Source organism: Lipotes vexillifer, unplaced genomic scaffold, assembly GCF_000442215.2.
Source record: "Lipotes vexillifer unplaced genomic scaffold, Lipotes_vexillifer_v1.1 scaffold155, whole genome shotgun sequence".
NCBI classification, from domain to species: domain Eukaryota; kingdom Metazoa; phylum Chordata; class Mammalia; order Artiodactyla; family Lipotidae; genus Lipotes; species Lipotes vexillifer.
This window is the reverse complement of record NW_006779813.1, coordinates 1,067,404-1,090,880: the sequence shown is the minus strand read 5'-3', so window position 1 is coordinate 1,090,880 and position 23,477 is coordinate 1,067,404. Positions and strand designations below refer to the sequence as shown.

The window sequence follows — 23,477 nt, the reverse complement described above, 5'->3', positions numbered from 1 at the left end:
TGAAACTAAATGGTGGGTTCATGAGTGTTATATTATTATCTGTGTTTGAAATTTCAAAAATTAATATTAATTTTTAAGGTAAAAATTTTAATGTATTTAAATTAAATGTTCTACTCAGAAATGTAGAAAAATAAAAATAGAAGAGATTAGGTCATAAACTCACAAACTAATGAATTAAAACCAGTAGAACTAATTACCAATTTAGGAGCCCATCTTTGGGGAAGAAAATTAAATTACAAGGTAAAACTCAAGAGGAAAAAGAGCAGGCAGAGGGGGAAAGTAGAGGAAAGAAAACAATATTTAAAATAAGAATGGAGATTTAACCACAGTATAGAAGAATCTAAAATAATAGTAAGACAATGTTTGTTACAATGCTAAACAAATACATTTGTCAACCTGGATGAAATGGAAAGTTTTCTCAGAAAACTAAAACTTCCAAAACTAACCTTAGAATACTGAGAAAGATAATTCCTAGCATAAAACAAATAATTTCAATGCTCTTCAAATTATTTTAGGATACAGGAAAACTTTCTAAGCTCTCTATAAAACCACGAGAAACCAAAACCTGCCAACACACACACACACACACACACACACACACACACACACACACCTGTAAATTTTATGGATAGAACAGTTTTAAATAAAATATTTTCAAATAAAATCCATCCCATTAAAATAAACCACCATGACCAATTAGGAATGTTCCAGTGTAGACCAATACTAGAAAACCTATTTAAATAATGTAATGTTTACTGTCTAATAGTGTAATGTTAAAGCCTTTTACATCTATGAAAATGGTTCATTTTTTTCTCCAAAAATATTTCGATAACATTAAACATCCCAATAAAAATTAGAACTAGATTTTTTTCAGTAATTTGATAAGTTGTTTCTAAAGCTCATGTGCGAAAAAGAGCCACGTGAGGTAATTCAGGAAAACTATGAAAAAGGAGAAAAAAAAATAAGGCAGCCTATAAAATATTTAAAAACGAATAGTAATAAAAAGCTACAGTAATTAAAAATTTGATACTGGCATAGAACAAGAAAAAGAAATGGAATAGTACAGAGACCCAAAACAGACAAGATAGATGGAAAGAGAAGAATCTAGCATATGTCAAAGATGGCATTTCTAAGCAGGTTAAAAAAGAAAAAGGATGTGTAATACAACAAAAGGTAACTGTGACAAATCCAGCCATCGAAAAAGAAAAGACATTGGCAGAAAAACTCTATTTCTACCTTATCCCCTAATAGCAGCTAGACTAAACACTCAAATGTTTAAAAAAATAAATTAAAAAAGAGAAACTGTCAAACATATAAGAAATAATTTTTCTAAATTATCTTGTAGTAAAGTAGAACTTTCAAACAAAAGCCCATAAAAGATTAGTAAATTTGAACATAATAAAGTCAACAATTTGACTTTATACAACAATTTGTCTTATAAATAATGATCTAAAAGATGACAAACTGAAAGTAAGAAAAAGTATATGCCATGCATATAACAAAAGGATTTTCTTAGAATTTAAATATAAAAATTGAATATATTAAATACACACACACATATATATTCCTATAAGTCATTATGAAAGACAGCTAGCAGAAAAATGGGTGAGGATTAGGAATAGGTAGTTCTAAGGAGGAGAAATACAAATAGATTTAAATAAGTGAGAAAGCAGCCAGCCTCACTCATTAAAGACATATAAATAAATGAAAAAATATTTTCCAATTATCAGGAAAATAACACCAAAAAGAGTAGTAATCCTATCTGTGAGAATCTGAACAAAAAGACTCATAAACTTGTGGGAAGGAAATTAGCACAGCCGCTATTAAGGACAATTAGGCAGTATTTATCAAAAATTTTAACGTATAGGGCTTCCCTGGTGGCGCAGTGGTTGAGAGTCCGCCTGCCGATGCAGGGGACACGGGTTCGTGTCCCGGTCCGGGAAGATCCCACATGCCACGGAGCAGCTGGGCCCGTGAGCCATGGCCGCTGAGCCTGCGCGTCCGGAGCTTGTGCTCCGCAATGGGAGAGGCCACAACAGTAAGAGGCCCGCGTACCGCAAAAAAAAAAAAAAAAATTTTAAAGTATAAACTCATTGGCATAGAAATTCAATTTCTAGAAACATAGGATGTTCATTATGGGATCATTTAGTGATAGCAAGTTAAAATGTTTATCAACAGGGGCTGTTTAACGTACAAACATATTATGGAATTCTACACAGCTTTTAAAAAGAGGGAGATTGATCTCTACACACTGGTAAGGAAAGATCTGCAATATACTTTGCTAAGTGATATAGACACTGAAGTGTTTAGTATCTTCCCATTTGTGTAATGATATATATACATTTGATATGTGTAACATACAAATAGTTTCTAGAAAAATATAAAAGAATTTTTTTTTAGGTTTTACAGCTTCCTCTAGGGAACAAGATGTGGGACAGTATTTAAGAGTGGGACTTACTTTTTACTTTAAAAATCCTTTCCTACATTTATGTGCCAGACGTATTCTAAGCTGGGAATATAGCAATAAACACATAAAAATCCTACATTCGTAGAAATTGCGTGGGAGGGTGGGGGGAGACTGGGGAGCAGTAGGAAGACAGATAAAAACTGTGTACACAAACACAATGTCAGATGATGTAAGGGTTGTGAGGAACAATAAAGCAGGATTACAAAGGAAAGGAACTATATGTATGGGGGGGTTATGATTTTATATGGGGTGGTAATTAAAAGGAATACAGTGAATTATGGGTACATATGAAGGTTTACCATCTCAGGATTAGGAGTAAAGTGAATATAAACTACAACCTCAAGAGCTAATTGCCAGGAGGAGAAATGGAGGGGGAAGGGCAAAGTACTATAGAAGCAGAGGAAACTCAGGTAGGTGTTCTTGGGTAGATTTGGGAAGTGGGTTACACAAAGTGAAACCATTTGATAAAAGGTCTTATAAAATAAAGGGTTTATATAGGGGAACAGAAAATTAGAGCTACGTTTGACAAAAGTTACTCTGGCTGTATTGCAGAAATTGTTTTGGAGAAAATTAACTGAGAGGTAAAGAAGCCAGTTAAATATTTTAGTAAATCTGCAAAGCTAAAATAGCCTTTAAGAGAAAAAGTAGCAATAAGACCAAAGAGTAGTGGGCCAAAAAATGTACAATCAATCCTCATTTTAGGACTCCATATTCATGAATTCAGCTACTCACTAAAAATCATTAATTTCAACAATTTTGCAGTCTCTTGTGGACAAGTGCAGAGCAGGACAAAATTTGAGTAGCCCAACAGGCATGTTCCCAGCTGAGGTCAAACAAGGTGACATTCTGCCTTCTTGTTTCAGCTCTCATACTATAAGCAAGCGCCCTTTTCATGACCTCTTTATTGCCACATTTTTCATACTGAGCTGTTAGTTGGTAATTTTGCTGTTTAAAATGGTCCCCAAGAGTAGTCTGAGGCACTGTTTAGTGTTCCTAAGCACAAGGCAGCTGCAATATGCCTTACAAATAAAAGACGCATGTTAGATAACACTTTGTTTAGGCATTAAGTTATAGTGCTACTGGCTGTGAGTTCAATGTCAATTAATCAATAATATATAAATAATATATATTAAATAAAGTGTCTTTAAACATACATAAAACAAGGTTATGTATTGATTGGCTGACAAAAATGTTGTGACCAGAGGATCACAGGAACCTAACCCTGTGTTTCTTGTAGGAGCAATGGTTCAGTATTCACCAAGTCAATGTTCCCATATTTCGTTCACTAATTTATGACTTTATAAAACATAACTACCACAAATAACAACAATCAACTATATATCTACACACATATATTTACTTATTCATAAAGCAGAAATAATAGGACTGGTAATCAGCTATAAGAAGTAAATGAGGGAGAGAAATCAAGGATGATGCTAACTAGGTTTCTGGCTTAAGCAACTGGAAGATGGTGATATTGCTTATAAAGACAGGAAGCAGAGGAGGAGGTGGCAGCTTGGATCAGGAAGACAAAGATGTCATCTCTGGAGAGTGTAATGTCATGCATGCTACACACACTGCAACAAATATAATTATGTGTTTAAGCACCCATTTTCCCCTCCCATTTGAGAATCAGATCTTTATTCATCTCAGAACATGTCCTATAACTAAAATGACACTTTCCTTTAAGTCATATAAACCAGGCATGTCAACATCAGAAATGTGTAGTTTTATCGATTCTTTTACTTTCCACTGCCATCTTTGCAATATTACCCATGTCGCCATATTCTATACTTTAATAATGTTTCTATGTGGGTCCTAAAAAGTAAAAACATAAAATTCTACCCTTTGGAAAACAAGAATTCTAAATGACAAATATCTTCAAAGAAAGTCTTCACAACCACATAGCTTGTTTTTCAATTTGTTTACAGAAACCTTAATCATAAATTATTAAAATACCACTCTGAAATATCAAGCCTATATAAAAAATCCTAATGGATAAATTGTGATGTTGTCACACCTGATTTTAGAAAACCTCTAAGTTATAATTTATTTCAATGTAGCTTTTACAAAAATGTATATATACTCTCAAAATGTAACAAGTCTTTTACACCCTAGAAATTAAAATTACAATATACAACTGCATACACTGAGCCTTATATAATTATAAAAGAAAACTACTAAAGAAATTCATATGAATCCCCCCGTCTAGTCAGCATTACCTTTGTTTATAAAAGTAATAGAAAATAATTTCTAGGTTACCACAAAACTGATTTTACAAGTAAATATACACTTGTGTGAACACAAAACAGAAACTTGATACATAGTTCTTCCTCAATATATAAACTGTGTACTTGTTTATTTGCAATGGTCCACATATAGAAAAGCACTGGACTAGTTTTATCCTTGGTATGACAATTAGTTCTATGACCTCCCACTGACTATTAAAAATTAAATATAACACGCTGGAAATGGTTATTAGTATTTACGTGAGAAAAAAAAAGGTGAAAGAAAAGTTTAAGAAAGATTCAAAGCTAAAGGGAGGAAAAGAGGCTAGAATACCAGTTCAGTAACTAGGAAATAGGAAAAAGATATAACAATTAAGAAAGAAAAGTTAAGCAAAATATTCTGTACAGAAGTGAAACCCTGGTTCTTGGCAATTAACGGTAAGAACCATAACCAAAAAAGTCAACTAAAGACTTTCGAATGCGAGAGGGAAAAACATCTATGAACACCAGCTCTTTAAAAAACCAAAAACAGTGAAGAGGAAAAATGGTCATTTTAAATGTCTTTTGTATTTTATATCATTTGGAAGATAATTACATTATTTCTATTCCTAAACTATCAATGCAGTTGATCATATGCAAATAAAAATGGCTTTGCACTTCAAAACTGGTATTTGAACTGGAAAATAAACCAAAAAAACTTAGCATATCTGAGCTACCAAGACAGCAGTCAGTCAATAAACAGCAGCTGGTGCAGAATATGCACTTAGTGCAAACAATTGCTGTCACTAGGAACGTATCCGTGAACAAGCAGGCACTTGTCTACCAAGGGCCAATGGCCAAGGGTAGAAGGGACAATGGGTCTTCTTGGTTCCAGTCTCTGAATCTCAGAGATCTCAGTCAACAGGACAAGAGCATGTCAGATACACGCCTGACAAACCAGTAGCCGTGAAAACGGAAATAGGGAGACATTTAAAAATTGTTACCTTCCCTATCACCCTGTAATACAGAAACTTTTTCCCCTAAAAAAAAAAAATCTCATAAATAGTAGTTACAATCCTGATCAGCCAACAAAGGGAGATCTAGTTCACTCTACAAGATCTGCTGTATGGTTTAAAAAGTATATTTCCACTTGAAAATTAGTTTGTTATAAAAGAAGGTAATATAACAGTAACACTGTTCAACTTCAATATGGATTAAACAAGTATTTGTGGATTCATAAGCAAAGGGACCACTTGTGGAGCATTTAATCTATCAGGAATTATTGTCAGTTCCAAACAAACACTTAGAATACAATTCACTTCTAAACTAGAGACTGCCTACACTATGTAAACCTAGTTGATGAGTCATAGAATAATAGTTCAAAATTACTAAAATGTTTGATTAAGGTTCAAGACTAGAAAAACAAAATCAGCAGTTGGAGTAATTCAAACTTTAAAATCAAGCATAAAATATAACCTGTGATTTATATTATCTAAGCATCAGTAATGATACGCACTGAAATCTGCAATTGAAAACAAAAACTGAAGACATCACAAGAAAGTGTTTGGTCAAGAACAATGAAGACATAGGCTGGCTTAAGCTTTCCCACCAAAACACTGGATATAAAAACATCATACACAACTAAAAAGACTGGAATGTCATTCTGAAAATAAACAAGAAACAAAAAAAATTATCAAACGCATAGTAAAGTAGCTGTGAGATAAAATTATTTCTTTACTGGGAAAATATAGCTATTTTATTCTCATTAAGAAATAACATTTTATATATTTTTTCCTGCAAGAAATAACTAATAATATAAAAACAGCATCTTCTTAGGCAAAAGACCCTAAATTCCTAATTAGCAATATTCCTTGGTATTCCTAATTACTGGAAAATACAAATTAAAAATTCAAGTTGGCCAATGTTATCCTTAGCATTAGTAATTTCTTTCATTCTACTGATTTCTTTAAGGCAGCAGTTCTCAAGTAGAAGTAACCCATCAGAATCAACTGGGGACCACTTTGAAAATACACATTCCCAAGTGTCATCCCTCAGAGACTGATTTCACCATATCTGGAGCGAAACCACAGTACCTGTGTTTTGAAAAAAACTCCTCCAGTGATTCTTACTGCTAGTTGAGGATGACTGCTTTAAGGGATGAATTACGTACTTGTTCTACTGACTAGAAGAGCTCTTACTTGGCTTGCCATTGCTGAAACTGTCATTATAGCACATAAAGCTGTCAGTAGCAAAGAGGAAAACTCCACATTTCATTACTTATAGTAAAAAAAGTGAAGGAAATCTGATAAGATTATCTATTCAAAGAACATGCAACCATACTTGAAAAGACTTTATATATATTTATTTTAAAGTGTTCATTTAGCACAAATGGTTTTGAAAATGTATAAAAATAATTTATGTATTAATCCATCTTTAATATGTACATGGTCCCTTAAAAGGATTTTCATTTCATTATCATGAAAAATGTATTTCAACAACCTCCACAGTATTATTAAAAGTCAGAAATTTTAAGATTTTCTAATAGAAAAGTTTTAGTACTCACCTGCAGAAAAATAATGAAACTGGGAATGATTTCACTAATATTTTAAAATATAATACAGTCTCAGCTATGCTATGCCACATATCATAAGAAAAATCTTCATCACTAAACCGTAATAATCCCAAGTGGTGGCATTTTCATTTAAGAACAAAGCACAAAATTATTTTATAAAAGAAAATGTCTCATCGTAAAAACTTATAAAGCTGAATGCTTTAAACAAAATAGCTGCGGTTTGATTTCACAATATCAAGTTTCCATAAGCACTTTGTAAACATACACCCATTGTAGGCTATCAACTTAAAGCCAATTATCACTAAAAGAAGATAGAGTAAAAAAAATATTTCAGTGCAAAAGTACATATCAACTGAAGTTATCAACTGACTTAAGACAATTTTAATACAAAAATCACAGCTTAAATCCCATAATATAAAGTAATCCTATAAAGACTTTAAAAGAAAAAGCTCTACAACAGTTATTAAGTTTTCCTTTTGTTACTATTCTCTAGTAAAAGCTTTCTTTTGATTAGCTTTCACAGTGTCATCAGGAGATGCTGATTTGAAGTCAAATGGTGTTATTGCTATAAGAGGACTTATTTCTTTGTCCTTTACGTCTTGAACTTGTCTACTATAAAGAAAAGTCTTATAGAGGTTAAGGGTGCGTCGCTTGCAGCTTTTCAATGGGTAACGAAGACACAGTGTTGCAGCAAAAGCTGAAGGTCTGGCAGCAAGGGCCTTCGTCCAAGAGACAGAAAAAGGTGGTTTCCTAGTCAGAGAGCCTTTACTGTTTTTCTTATTATCCTCAGAAGAATTGGAACTTTTCCCTAATTTTGAACTTAGAACTTTAGTTCCTGGTATTGGAGCAATTGATTGGTCTACTACAGGTTTTGGAACAAAATCTGGGGCTTTTATGAGGACACTAAGATCGATATTAGAGTCTATTCCAGGTGACCTCATTTCACATAAACTGAGCATACAGGAATCTTTCTTAATCTGAGAGCTATCTATATCAATTGTTTCTGCAATCAAATCAGAAAGTGACAAATTCTCAAGGTCTCTTGTTGGAGAAGCTTTACAAAACGCCAAAGATGACAGAGATCCTGTTAATTCTGATATTCCAGTCGAAGACTGATACCGATTTGCTAGTTGTGACAAGGGAAAGGATCCCAAACTTAGATCTGTGAAACTGGCAGATGGTTGGTTACAAAGATCAGATAAAGTAGAACATTGGCTCTGATTGTTCTCTTTGTGCTCCTGAAACAGTTCAGCTAAGGATGGACTTTCACATTGGGAAAACTGCAAGATGTCATTTTTTAATATGCAATTCTTGGTGCTTTGTTCAACTGAAGAAACACTTCCAACTTCAGTCATTTTACTAGCATTTAAATTACCAACAGCCATATTTTCCAATGAGCTAGTTAAGAGCAAAGGATTATTTAAACTTCCTAAACTGTTTTGTACTGGAATGTTTTGCAAATCAGGTACTGAATTATTCTGAATAAATAAAGAGTTATTAGGTGCTGTGCTCTTTATCATCAAGGATTTTAAATCTGGTATTCCTTTGAACGCAGAATCATCTTTGGAAATACATTCAGATGCATGAGGTCTTAACAAATCAGCATCTAGACGCTTTGAAAGTAGACTCTCCAGACTATCTGTGGATGATAATCTGACTGATGGCTGACTTTTACAAGAATCTCTTGGCATATCATCAATTAGGTCAGCTAGCGACAGCTCTTTGGTTAACTTACATGATTCTAGTTTCTTTTCACTTTTAGGTCTGTCAAGTTTCTTTTTTTTATGGAGTAAATAGTGACTTGGTACAACCGAAGAATTATGATATAATCCATATTTCGCTACTGGGCCAGAAAAATCAAAGGGTTTGCTACTGCAATCCAAATGGTTTGCAGATTGAGGACAAGAGCTTTGAACATTATCAGCTGAAACTTCAGAGGAAGATAATAAGACTCCTTACCTTACAAGAGCCATTAATTTTCAGATGAATAGGTTCACATATGCAGAAGACAGTCACAGCAACCAAAAGGAAACATGAAATGAGGCATTTAATTACTAAATGTTTCTTTTGATTATGGCATGATGACACTTGATCATTATTTAATAAAAAGCGAACATTCTTAAAAAAAAAAGGATTTTACCTTCCTTTAACCATCTTAAGTGACCTTCGTACCTTGTTCACTGATATATACAAAGGTAATTACCAAGTTAGTCAATGTTCTAATTTTCACAAGTTTTATAAATGTGAGGTTTTAAGATACTTAAACTATAGTCAGGATTGTCTCAAATTCAAAACGTTTAAAAAAACAATGGAAATAACTAGGTTCATCTTCTGTATTTTTAATGTATTAAAAACATGCAAACAAATAATACCCTATAATTTCTACTGTGATCTGGGATAAACTATTAATATAGTTGACACATTACAGACTCATTCTCATATTACTGGTCAGTTAAAAGTGCATCCCACCCCCCCCACCAAAAATAAAAAAAATTTAAATTTACATAAAAATCACCCTTATTTCATAGTAACAGACTGTATACAATTTCGCTATGGCAAAATCTAGTCTTTAGGTTATGAGAAATATCAACCCAGTTAACAAATCACCATGCTCCTACTGACAGGCATCATACCAATTAATATAATTGGTTCCCTTCTCTTGTGGACTAAGTTCTAAATTTAACCCCAAATACTAAAATTTAAAATTAAAGATCTGGCTATGAAATGAAAGAGTAGTAGAATTATAATACTTAGGATATTTAAATAAAACTAAATTATATTCATAAAATGTTATAACCATAAAAGGATTTTTTTGATATTGTCTGGCTATTAATTTCTATCTCCTGACCCATTAAAGTTAAAAAAAACCCAATAATTAAAAGCAAAAAGTGTTCTGTCTTGCTGTTATCTAATTTTATTTCCCTTATATTCTGTTAGTTGCAAGAACAAGCAGGGAAATAAAAAAACAGGCTTTAACAGAGTGAAGGGAACACAGCCATTGAGCTTAAAAATTCACCAACTGGAAAATCAATTGATAATAATTAAGAATTATTATAACATGCAAAATTTTCTGCCCATTTTTCTTAACAGCTCAATCAAATCAAAGCCTCTTTCAAAGCATTAATTGTAAAACTAAAAGAGAACAAGTAGGGCTTCCCTGGTGGCGCAGTGGTTGGGAGTCTGCCCAAAAAAAAAAAAAAAAAAAAAAAAAAAAGAACAAGTAAAAGCATACCTTTTGCTATCTTTCCTGTAGATATTGCTCCCTCACTCTTGACCTTCAAATTCTGCATTTTATCTTGCTCCAGAACCACTGACAAAGCCTTTTGCACATCAAACTTGTTCTTCAGAACTGCTTCAATCAATATGTCATCTGGCACAGCATCTCCAAGTACCTCTCTCATGTGATCAAGGCATGAAAAAAGACGAGCTAGAACAGACAACAATAATTAAAAGCTACACTATGTGGTGTCATGAAAGAACCCTCAATCTTCAAAACTGAAAAAAGGATTTGAAACTATAGTAGGATGTTCAACTCATTTTTCATTGGCAAAAATTACAGTGATTGTATTTTTATCCACAATATACCTAGCTTCCCTTATCAGAGGAACAATTTCAATAATTAAGAAATCACTACAATAAATGTCTCCAAAGTAATATTGACTAATCCTTGAAAAAAGCATAAATTGTATACACTAAAATCTATTTCAGTCAATGAGGATGATGAGGTCTATACTAATGAGTTTTTACGTGTGTAGAAAGGGAGGGTTAATTATGAAAATATTTCTAACTAGTTAGTGAACCCAGTTAATCACTAAGTATATTTCTTAAATTTCTTGCATTACTACCTTAACTATTATTAAGTATGTTCTATTTTAGGCTAACTTCAGTTTCTACTCAGCCGACTAAAATCATCCTTAACAATGCTTTAAAAATGGGCAAGATAACTTGGCATAAAAATGCCATAAATATTAGGAAATCCAATAGATTAAGGAAATAATGGACATTTCTTTTTTTTTGGTCATATCGCACAGCATGTGGGATCTTAGTTCCCCAACCAGGGATCAAACCCGCGCCCCCTACAGTGGAAGCATGGATTTCCAGCCACTGGACTGCCAGGGAAGTCCCTGGACATTCATTTTAAACACAAAAATTTAAATCGCAATGAAGAGTAGGCCCCACTCGCTGCAACCAGAGAAAGCCCGCGTGCAGCAACGAAGACCCAACGCAGCCAAAAATAAGTAAATACATTTAAAAAAAAAATTTTAATCTGTATGTCTAAAATCTTTAAGGATTTTTATTTTCTCAGGACTATGTTATTATAAAAAGTAATTACTAATAACATTCAATAATGACGTAAATTCCATGAGAGCAAAGGCTTTATATCCCATGATCCTAAAATAGTACCTGGTACCTAGGGGCCACCAAATAAAAATGCATGAATATATTAATTTATATTTGTATAGCAGTTGACAATTTTCAAAATATTAATACATATATATGCATTATACATATACACATATGTATATATACATCCTTTGTAATCCTCACAGTAACTCTATGACTTAGATATATCAAATTCTAAGTCATAAAGAGGACTGAAAATCATGGCACTACTAAGTTTAGCAGTAATCAAAATATAACTCAAGTTTTCAGACTCCCCAATCCAGTGAAACCAGTTCACAGAATGCACTGTACGTTTTTACATGCTTACATATTGAACAAGGAATCTACTCGCAATATCCTTTCTTTTAAAAAAAAGAAGTATTTAATACTTTTTCCATTGCTCCCTTTTTTAATTATTAAAAATAAATTCTCAAATATTTGGGTAATTCTGCTTTGCTTGAGTCCAAAATTAATTATAGGCTAATAAGCTAAACTTGAAAAATTATACCTATTTCATAAATACATGAATTACTAAAACTGGAACAGAATACTTAGTATATAGCTAGCATCAGGGCCTCTTCTAATTAATTATAGTAACTGTTGTCTACACATACACAAAGAGCAGACATACAGAGTCAGGCTGTCTTGGTTCATATCCTAATGCCACTTACTAGCTGGTGCAACTTCAGCCAAGTAACTTTGTGTCTCATTTTCTTCCCCTGTAAAATGAAGACAATACCTGGCCTACCTCATAAGGTTGTTATGAAGACTAAATATGCAATTACCTGAACAGCACTTAGAACAATACCCAGAAAGCAGTTAGTAGAGGTTAGCTACAATCATTATTATTATCATGCAATTACTCACATATGTCAGGTGGGAATGATTAACTTTCATTCTCAAACATAACTCTGAATTTCACACCTCCTTAATCATTCTGAGGTACAGCAGAGATTCTACTTTATTCCTACCCTCTCCCCCCACAATGACAACTATAACACATTCTTTAAAAATATAATCGAAACTATCAAGGAATTTATACAGCAGCTCCTCTACAAACTTTTATCCAGATTGACAAATGTATTTGCCAAGTTGATGAATTTTTTTATTCTCTGTTGTTTCCCTTTCCGCTTTCTAATTTTGTATATTTGTGCTTTCTCCATTTTTCTTGATTTGGGTAGCAGCTGACATATATTTTTCCAATTTATTCAAAGATCAGCTCTCAGATTCATATACTCCCCCCTTCCTGTTTTTAAATTGTTATAAATTTTCAATTTACAAACATTTCTAGAACAAAGCCACACTCCACAGAAAGAGCAAATCAGCTCAGCCCTGCTCACTACCAACGGATGGCATTACTGTTATACCTGGTGATTTTAGGTCTACTACATTGTTCATCAATCTATAGCTTGAGTAGTATGTTTGAAACAATGTCATATTCGAAATTTATTTATAAAAGGCAAAAACCAAAATATAAAATATCTTTGTTAAAATGTTTAAGAGAACTAAAAAGAAGCAAACTCAGAACCAATGCCATTACCATTTACGAGTTCTACCTTGAAACTTAATTTACATGACTGTGACCAATCAGGACACTATATAGTATTACTTCAGACTTAAATTTTTTTTTTTTTATAAAAACCAGACTTTTGGAACCTAACATTTTGCAAGGAAATGAGCTTCTGTAGTCTAACCATAAGCTCTACACAGAGCTTATGAAACAATAAATATTGCTAAAAGAAAAATAATCATTGAAGTTTCTCTCCTAAGGAGATTTCAATCAAAAATTCCAGTTATTAAATAACAGTCACACAATTTTTCAACCAGTTAACCATCCAGTCCTCACAAAATATAATAAAATGTAAATTTTCCTTGAAGATATAAGATATAATGGTAGTTCATACCATTACTACCCATGATCATTATTATGAACAATAAAATTGATAGTTTCTGGTAAGCTGATTATTAATCATTTTCAGATAAGAAACATAGATAGACTACTTTTTACTATACCTTGATCAATTCCGCTTAGCTGATGGTTCAAAAGAGAATTGGAGGATTCTTTCAAATCTTCATAATCATATTCTTCAACAGGTTCAACAACTGAAGGTTTGTCACGTCGTGAATAAATAAACTGAGCAGCTAAAATATACAATGATTAAAGAATGCTGTACTATAGCCATTTCCCATTAACTTTTTTCTTTAACAAAAGTTAAAATAAAAATCAAAGATTCTGACCTACCACCTACAGCCATTTGCCCACATTTATAATAATGGATGAAAACAAAGACAAAACATATCACACCCAAATTCTGCTCAAATGTCCTTACTGGCCACTCACTAGCCTCTTATAATTGTCTCCCTTCTTTCCTTCTATCTCATAAACACTGAGCTTACTTTCTCCACAGTTTTCAAAAATTATCTTTCCTAATCCTTGCCTATTATTCCATCTTCTCTGAAATTCTTTCTTTGAGACAAATACTTTAAACCTCATATCAAATTTGTTCATTTGCATAATTTAAAAATACCAAAAACAGACTAGATTTTAACTTTCCAAGAACTACTAATTTTGCCTTAACCCAAGAGCTGACCAAAATCATAGGCCTTAACTTTTTTTTTTAACGATTTTTTTTTGATGTGGACCATTTTTAAAGTCTTTAGTGAATCTGTTACAGCACTGCTTCTGTTTTATGTTTTGGTTTTTTGGCCACAGGGCATGTGGAATCTTAGCTCCCCAACCAGGAATCGAAGCCACATCCCCCTGCATTGGAAGGCAAAGTCTTAACCACTGGACCGCCCAGGAAGTCCCCATAGGCCTTAACTTTTAAACAGTTTATACTTCAATCGTACACTAAGACTGTATATCAGTGTCACATACCTAACTTTGACTTTCAGACAGAAGTCTGTGCTACTCTGCAGTACTGGCAGTGTCATTACTCAATATATAACTGGGCATTATATTTTTCATTAATAGGTAGAAAGACAAAATATCAAAGTGCCAACATATGCTTGAGTATCATACACGAAATACGTGTGAGCAAAGGAGAGAATCATCATGAATGCCCAAAGTGTTCACTCTTCCACGTCAACTGGATGCCTACTGAACTCAAGTCCTGGAGAATGTGTTCAATTGCCAAGGAATAAAATTAAAGAATAAGCTTAAGAAGGATAAAAACATCAGTACAATATTCTAAAGGCAAGGTGTTATCAAGGATTTTATATTATTTAGCTTTCTGGAAGAGCACATAACATGTATGTCTATTGCTCAGAGTTCCCACATTTGACTTTTGTGCATGTTTTCAGGAAGGCACTATTCATGAAAGGGAATCTCTAACTGCATTCAAAATGTATAGATAACACATATATAGACAATAGAAAATACTATGACTTAAGGGTAACACCTATACTCAGAAGATCATGGCGTAAGTGCTATTTATTTATAGTATAAATCAATGATGGCCTTACAGATTAGCAGGAAAGGCAAAAAAAGAAAAGGTAATGACATATTTTATAAAGCCAAATGAGTAGTACAGATGACAAGTGCTACAGAAGCACAGAAGATTAAGTAATCACTGAAGACTAGAGCAGTTATAATAAAGAAGGCAAGAACATCAGAAAAACTGAAGAAGAGGTGGAAGACATCCTGAACAAGGAGAACAGAATAAGAGAAATAAAGAGCAGTTGAGAGAATTCAATCTATTCTGCTATAATGCATGTTTCCTTAACACAAACTAGTTTATACCAAATGGTGAACAGGGGAATGATGACAGTAACATTCAAGTTGCTTTGGTTTATGAGATTTCCCCCCAACACTTTGTAATGCAAATACAAAGTTCAGTAACACCAATCATAGAACATTATACTGTAATTGGAATTGTACTTTAATGCCAGATAGCCCCACATTCCTCCTCTTGGCTCCATTTGGCCATGTGTCCTGTTTTGTGCATGCTTACCGCTTGGCTCTTTGCTTTTGCAACATTACTCATTAGTTTCAACTCTTCCTTACACCTCTATCAAGCTTTCACCTTTTTGTTAAATGTAAAGTCCCAAATATATTGGAATATATCTTTTTTAGGAAGTTAATGTAACTTTCCAAATGTGCAAGCATTTTTATTAGATGATTACTGGTTTATTAGTATTGATACTTTATGGGCTGAGTGGTCTGTTATGATCCTATTTTTTCCCAGAGGTTTTGCTATTTTTTAGTATACAATTTTAAAGACCACAAGGTTTTTCAAAAATGTACATATTATGCTACATATATATCACTATTTTCCCTCCCTCTTGTGCAAGTAAAATACAATACTGCCATTATAAAGTCAACATGGTTAAACAGCAGGAAAAATATCCTGTTTCACAGATTTTCTAAGATGACCACTTTTTTCATGCATTAAAAATCTCAGAATGGCAGCTTCCCTGGTGGCGCAGTGGTTGAGAGTCTGACTGCCAATGAGGGGGACTCGGGTTTGAGCCCTGGTCTGGGAAGATCCCACATGCCGCAGAGCAGCTGGGCCTGCGAGCCACAGCTGCTGAGCCTGTGCGTCTGGAGGCTGTGCTCCGCAACGAGAGAGGCCACGATAGTGAGAGGCCCATGCACCGCGATGAAGAGGGGCCCCCCCCTCGCCGCAACTAGAGAAAGCCCTCGCACAGAAACGAAGACCCAACACAGCCAATAAATAAATAAATAAATAAATTTAAAAAAAAAAAAAAATCTCAGAATGAGGGATGTCTTACAATCAAATGGCATCTTGGTATTATGTAATACTTAGACTGACAGCTGATTTTTAAGTGGTACGTAAAATAACAATATGTCTTACAATCCATGGCATTTTAGATACAATAAAATATGGTAGCATTAAAAAATGTAAACCAGGCCATTTTGTGCCTGATGATTTTCAAACTACTTTCCTGGCTGTAATTAACTATTCAGTTTAGCCTAAAAGTAACAAATATACTTTCCCCAACTTTCTCTCATAGCTCTGAACTGTGAGGAAAAACCTAAGACAAATCAAAAATTAAGTGAGTGGGCTTCCCTGGTGGTGCAGTGGTTGAGAGCCCACCTGCCGATGCAGGGGACACGGGTTCGTGCCCCAGTCTGGGAAGATCCCACATGCCGCGGAGCGGCTGGGCCACTGAGCCGTGGCCGCTTAGCCTGCGCGTCCGGAGCCTGTGCTCCGCAACAGGAAAGGCCACAACAGTGAGAGGCCCACGTACCGCGAAAAAAATAAAAATAAAAAATAAGTGAGAGAAGAAATCAGATACGTCCGTGAACAATTTTCACTTAGGAAATATTGACAGGGAAAAAGGAAGTTATCAAAATCCAGGATTCTACTCTACCCCCAAGGAGCTATTCTTCCTGGGGGCTTTTCCTACCCCCTCCCACACACAAATCCAACTCAGAAACTGTGGCCATTGTTTTACAAGTAAATGATGGTTGGATTTACCCGGGAGTGCAGAGGGATGGTGGGTAGGAAAATTCCCCAGGGAATTTGCTGCTGGAGAAAAAAGCAGCATCCAGATCTCTGAAGTTGAAATGAGAGCCAAAGGCAACAAATATGATAAAAAAAAAAAAAAAAAGAGAGAGAGAAAAGCAATGGAGAGAAAAGGATAAATATAAAATGCTCTTCTTTTCTAAAAATTTAATCACAAACTTTGACAGAAATGCTTTCTGAAAAATTGGACACCCATAGTGACTTTTACAATTTAAAGCATTTTGATAAACATAAAAATTCAGAGAATTCAAAACCTGACTCCTGCAATTGCCTAATATTGCTTCCTAAACATCTTAAAATAAAAATCATGTGAGGCACTCATTAAAGATACAGCTTTCTAGGCTTCTTCCCCTGGAGATTCTGGTTAAGTGGTGTTGGAATGGGGCAGGGAATCTCTATTTTTACAATTACTCCCAGCTGATTAGTATCATCAGGGAAGGTAGGAAAGAGCCTACAAGTCTCCCCTTTCATCTGTCCCAGATGTAGTCCACTTTGTATACTGTCATCAGTTACTTTCCTAAAACATGACCCCCTTAACTCAAAAACCTTCAATAAGCTAAAACTACACACCTAAAATTAAAAACCGTCTTCCACAATTTGGCTATTTCCTTTCTGAGCCCTCTTTGTGCTGCAACGGCATTAATCATGTGAGTCTTCCCAAACATGCCTCACTTAGAGGCCACTGCTCAAGCACTGTTGTTTCCTCTCTAGGATGCCATTCTTACTCCCAAATTTACCAGTCCCAATCCCACCTCCTTCCAGAAACCTTTCCAGACTCCTTCAGGTAGGACTACTTCTTTACCCACCATACTGTCATTTGAAGGGAACTTTTAACAAGCTTCCTTACATGTTAATTGATGCTCAATAAATTAACATGGAATGGACTGAACAAGGTTAACTACTGTTAAATTAATCATACAAGGAGGCCATGAGACTGAAGTGGCTCTAATGCCCTGGTTGCAAAGGGAAAACCAATCCAAAGCCAATTCCTGCAAAGGCCTCAGGATTAAGAACAACCAATCACAGAAAGCCAACTACTCTCCCCCAAATAATGTAATGGGTTAAGCTGTAGCCAACCAAATAATTTCCTTGCTTTGCTTCATGTCTTCTCTATAAAAACCTTGCCCCAGCTCCTGTTGGTGGAGTGCTCCTAACCACTTCCAGTTTGGAGCTACCTGATTCAAACTGATATCTGCTCAAATAAACTCTTAAAAATGTTAATATGCTTCAGTTTATCTTTTACCACTTCTAATTATATTAGTTGAAACAAGATTTATAACTGTTCAAAGTTTTATTTATAGGCTCTTTTTGCTATCACCAGCTCCCTAATGTATGTTCAATATTCAGCATCAAAGTCAATCTTTCTAAAGAAAAAAAAAAGCTATAACATTTAGAAATCACCTTTCCATCAAGAAAACTGTGCTTAGCAGAGTTAAAAAATATATATAATAAAATTTAGAGAAACTCCTATTAATTGATAAAGTCATTCAATTACCAGAATTCATTAGACGATGAATTCAATCATCTCTTCGATGACACTAGCTGCTTCTTTAAGAACAGAAAGTATCCTTCTAAAACTATTCATTTTTTAATTGAAAATTGCTTGGAAAAATATACCACTAAAGAGGAAAAGTGTCTGATCTGATATTACTACTACTTTATACATGTTCTGGAAAATTTAAAAATCCAAAACTACATGCTTTTGTTAAAAATACCAGTTTGTCACAGAAGAAATTCAAAACCATTTAACTATCTCCTGCTTTGATAAAGTCGGTTGACTTCCTGGAGTATACAAAAGTAACTCTCAAAGAGTCAGACTGTCCTGAATATGAACCACAGACAAGATACATATCAAGGGCTGTGAGAGACAAGGGATAAACTATGACCTCAAGAAAGGTAGGCCATAAAAGCAAATCTCAAAAAAACACCTTCAGAATGCCTGACCTTGTGTAGTGTTAGCTCATTACTCAAGGTTAAGCATGATTTATTTAGACAAGCCTAGATAAATGAATGCATTAATCTGCAATATTAAGATGTCTTTCAGTAGTCCCTCTCCCTATGAAGGTTTCCTTGTGCAAGCCATAGTCAACCAACTTCCAAGTAGACCTTAGCTCCTGCAATTATCTCTTGAATCTATCTGCAAATCCCCTGCTGTCACCCCTCTCCTAAACAAATGGTTCTCAAAGCAGTAGCTGTGTCCCACCCTCAAGAGTTTCTGACTACGGGGTGGGGCCCAGAATTACTTTTCGAACAAATCCTCAAGTAATGCAAATGATACATGGACCACATTTTGAGAACACAGTCCTGAAATATCCTCATCTCCTCTAGATTAGTATAATAGTCTCCTAACTACTCTATCTACAACCACTTATGTACCACCTTCAATCCAGTCTCTATTATATGAGATTTTTTTTAAAAACTCAAATCTAATTATCACACCCACATCACCTTCTCAGTTTCATGAACATGCCATGACCTTTACTTCACTTGTAATACTAGTTAGTGCTACCAGACATTACTTTGTCACCTAGTCAACTGATGATAATGAACTGTAGGCACCCCCAAAAGGTTAACCCATAGAGTTTTTTTTTAACACACCGCAAATGACAAGTGCCTGGGAGGTTCCTTGGAAAAACTGAAATTTCTTTTATCCCTAATCCCTACAAAATATGGTCTTTTTGAATCACTGAGTAAGAAGCTTTAAAGGAATGCTGATTAAGCCGCCTCTCAGCTTCTAACCCAGTCTCTTTGCTCTGTGACGCTGGGGTTGAAGTCTGCAAAGCACATTTCTTCTATGACAGCTGGCTCCCTTTTAGGATGAGCCAACAGGGAGATGCTAAAGGGAGACTGGAAGGCTGGAAGAGGAACACACATGCTCCTTTCCTTTTTGTTTCTTATCTGGTCACCATCACCCCAGCAACACTTCATCTTGCAGAAATCATTTGTTCCAGTAACTGCAATTTATATCAGTTTTCAGTTTTTCCAAAACTCCCAGAACCAGCTTCAACCATGACCATACAGCCTGCTAGAATTCCCTCTTCAAAAGGCTGAAGCCCAGCTTCACAGTGTCCCTTCAGACACCAGCCACAGAGCATGCCCTACTCAGGTCTCAGTCCCAGCTCTACAGTCCCTCCTCTGAACTTCAATGGCAAAGCAACAAAGCAGAACCCTCTTGTTACACATCTAGGTCCCAGCTCAAAGGAGCCCCCCACCAGATTCTAAAGGTTGGCTTCAACCTTGTCCATTGGTTCCCCTAGGAACTAGAGATGATAAATGCTTCCTAAAGTTACTACCTCCTTGATATTTTGGTTTGCATTTTTTGTCTCTAATACCTAGTTAACAACTTTTTACATTAGAATCTCTCTGGCAAAACAACTGGTGCAATTTCTATCTCCTAACAAAATTGTGACTGATAACAGTGTAACACTAAAGGAAGAGAAGAAAGGCTCTGGTTAGGCTAAATGATTAAAGTACACATAAAGAGCTAGATGCATTACAGAGTAATAAGTAACAGGAAAAAAAGATGACAGGAAGAATAGAGGTGCTATGACAACTTCTAGAGCACCTATGCCTTTATAAAGAAAAAGAAATTCTAAAAAGTCAGAAGGGACATATTTGGTCTTCAGAGACTAAGAGGAGGCATAAAGCAGGTTCACAAAGCAGCTCAGAAGACGATAAGTTATTAAAGACAAGGCACACTGATAGAAATTTTAATTACTATATTAAACCTTTCAACTTGTGGAAAATGAGTTTTATGAATTATATTTATGCTGTACATAACTATATGTAATTGTACCCGCTTTTATGGCACAGTAAAATTTATCAAGACATTTTAACCAACTGTTTATAGAGTAGGCTAAAATTTGAAGACAAACGCATTGTTAGGGAAATTAGTGAGAAAAGGTCTGGATCAAAGACACTGTCTCTCATGTACCACAATGTTCATTGCAGCACTATTTACAATCGCCAGGACATGGAAGCAACCTAACTGTCCATCAACAGACGAATGGATAAAGAAGATGTGGCACATATATACAATGGAATATTACTCAGCCATAAAAAGAAACGAAATTGAGTTATTTGTAGTGAGGTGGATGGACCTAGAGTCTGTCATACAGAGTGAAGTAAGTCAGAAAGAGGAAAACAAATACCGTATGCTAACACATATATATGGCATCTAAAAAAAAAACGGTTCTGAAGAACCTAGGGGCAGGACAGGAATAAAGATGCAGACATAGAGAATGGACTTGAGGACACGGGGAGGGGGAAGGGTAAGCTGGCACGAAGTGAGAGAGTGGCATGGACATATATACACTACCAAACGTAAAATAGATAGCTAGTGGGAAGCAGCTGCATAGCACAGGGAGATCAGCTCGGTGCTTTGTGACCACCTAGAGGGGTGGGATAGGGAGGGTGGGAGGGAGACGCAAGAGGGAGGAGATATGGGGACATGTGTATATGTACAGCTGATTCACTATGTTGTAAAGCAGAAACTAACACACCACTGTAAAGCAATTATACTCCAATAAAGACATTAAAAAATATATATATATATATATATATATATATATATAAAAATAAAGACAGTCTCTGCTGTAAAGAACATAGGAAATGTTTTTGTTACATGGCCGCAAAGAAGAAATTTTTCAGTAAATGAGACAGAAGATGCAGCTCTTATGTGGAATCCTACAGAAATTTGAACTCTAAATCACTTTGCAGTTCCATCAGAAGTTTGAATTACATGTATTTGGTTTATTTACAGTAGATAAAGTACTGTATGAAGGGAAGTCTATGCATAACACTTCAGTGTTTCTAATATTCAAGATTTTCCTGGGAATATAAAATTAACTGCTGTCTGCCTTCAGAAGTTTTAGATTTTCATTATTGACTAAATTACCATTTTAGTCAATTCAGATTAATTGCACGCTGCAAAGAATATTGGAAAACCAGAGTTTTCTTCAAATTGTTTAAAGTCAAATGATGGAATCAAAATTTTAAATTCCATTCGTAAGTAATTATCTTATATACCTTTAAAGTTCACATACAATTATCTTTCTAAAGGGTACATAATATAACAGTCTCCTGGAACATGCTTGTCCTAGAATGACAATAACATTTACTTAAAATTTTTAAATACCCAAATAATGAAAATCAAATTATTTTTAAAAATTCACCTGTTGATGGTGAAATACAATAATCATCCTCTGCAGACTGGCCATAGAGATCGTCATCTTCAAAATCTAAAATAAAAACACAAGAGATAAATTCACTTACAAGTTCTTTTTATATTCTTAGTTATTAATGAGGAAACATCTGAATTCTCTCCAAAATAAATTTAAATTAATTAAATTGTTCATCTAAATTAAAGGAACTTAGAATGTCCACTTTTCAAAAAAAATTCTAAAAATTCTACCCAAAGTAGGTATTTACCGACTTTCTATATTTATAAAGACATACATGTTTTTAGATTTTTAAGCTAATTGAGTTTTAAGAAGTTTTTCCAAGTTTTCACTTCATGTGATCAAAGAATAATCCCACGCACCATGTACTTGAATTGTCCTTCCAGTATTGACAAAAATCTGAAATAAGCCTTCCATCCATTTTTTCACCAGATGCCTGCTCTAACCAAAACATTTATTTTCCATACAACTGACTAGCGCAGGGTATACAATCAGACCATGAAGGCAGTTTTTCTTCATATAAAGCTAGGTAATGCACAAAACCTAGCTTATCCTAAACTCCCCTCTGCTCTAGCTAATTGGCCTTTTTTCAAACTGACTACAATATGCTCTTTGCCCAGATTTTCCTACGACTGTTTCCTTCTCCTAGTTAAGGTTCCAGCTCAAATGTCATCTATTTCAGAAGTCTTCCCTGACCACTCCGGGTAAAGCAGCAAGCCCTGCCTGCCACTTTTATTCTCTAGCACACTCTAACTGAATGTCTTCAAAGCACCATACCTGGTTCACTCCATGGACTATAAGCTCCTTCAGGGCAAGACTGTCTAGACAACTGCCTGACACACGCTTGGCATAAATTAATACTTGTTTTATTATAAATTAATGAATCAATCTATAAAAACCCACAAAGAACATAAACATGTTTACATAAGTGTATTTATTCATTCAACAAACACTAACACTATGCCAGGGGCTATCAGAGACATTTGGGGTACAAAACTGAGTGGCAGGCACATTCCCAGATCTCTACAAACCTAAAATCTAACAAGGGAAGACAGACGAGAAAATGAGCAATTACAAAATGATATTACGAGTGTTTGAGACATAAGGATACAGAATTATCTGGGAACACACATAGAAACAACAAAAACAGAATTGGGAGTGGGGTGGCTAGGGAAA

At 34.7% G+C, this 23,477-nt stretch overlaps 1 protein-coding gene across 3 annotated transcripts in view; it reads right to left on the bottom strand.

The window, feature by feature from the left end:
• HBS1L (HBS1 like translational GTPase) overlaps positions 1-23,477 on the bottom strand; it is an 84,482-nt gene that overhangs the window by 58,437 nt on the left and 2,568 nt on the right. Inside the window, exons 2-5 of one of the 3 annotated variants that reach the window (XM_007452980.1) lie at positions 22,296-22,361; positions 13,643-13,771; positions 10,479-10,673; positions 7,014-9,200 (exon numbers count right to left, since the gene is read on the bottom strand). In XM_007452980.1, the coding sequence (XP_007453042.1) occupies positions 7,729-9,200; positions 10,479-10,673; positions 13,643-13,771; positions 22,296-22,361 (1,862 nt within the window). In that variant the 3' untranslated portion in view covers positions 7,014-7,728. Of the gene's footprint in view, positions 1-7,013; positions 9,201-10,478; positions 10,674-13,642; positions 13,772-22,295; positions 22,362-23,477 lie in introns of those variants that run through there. The other 2 variants (XM_007452978.1, XM_007452979.1) reach the window with 2 other exon arrangements.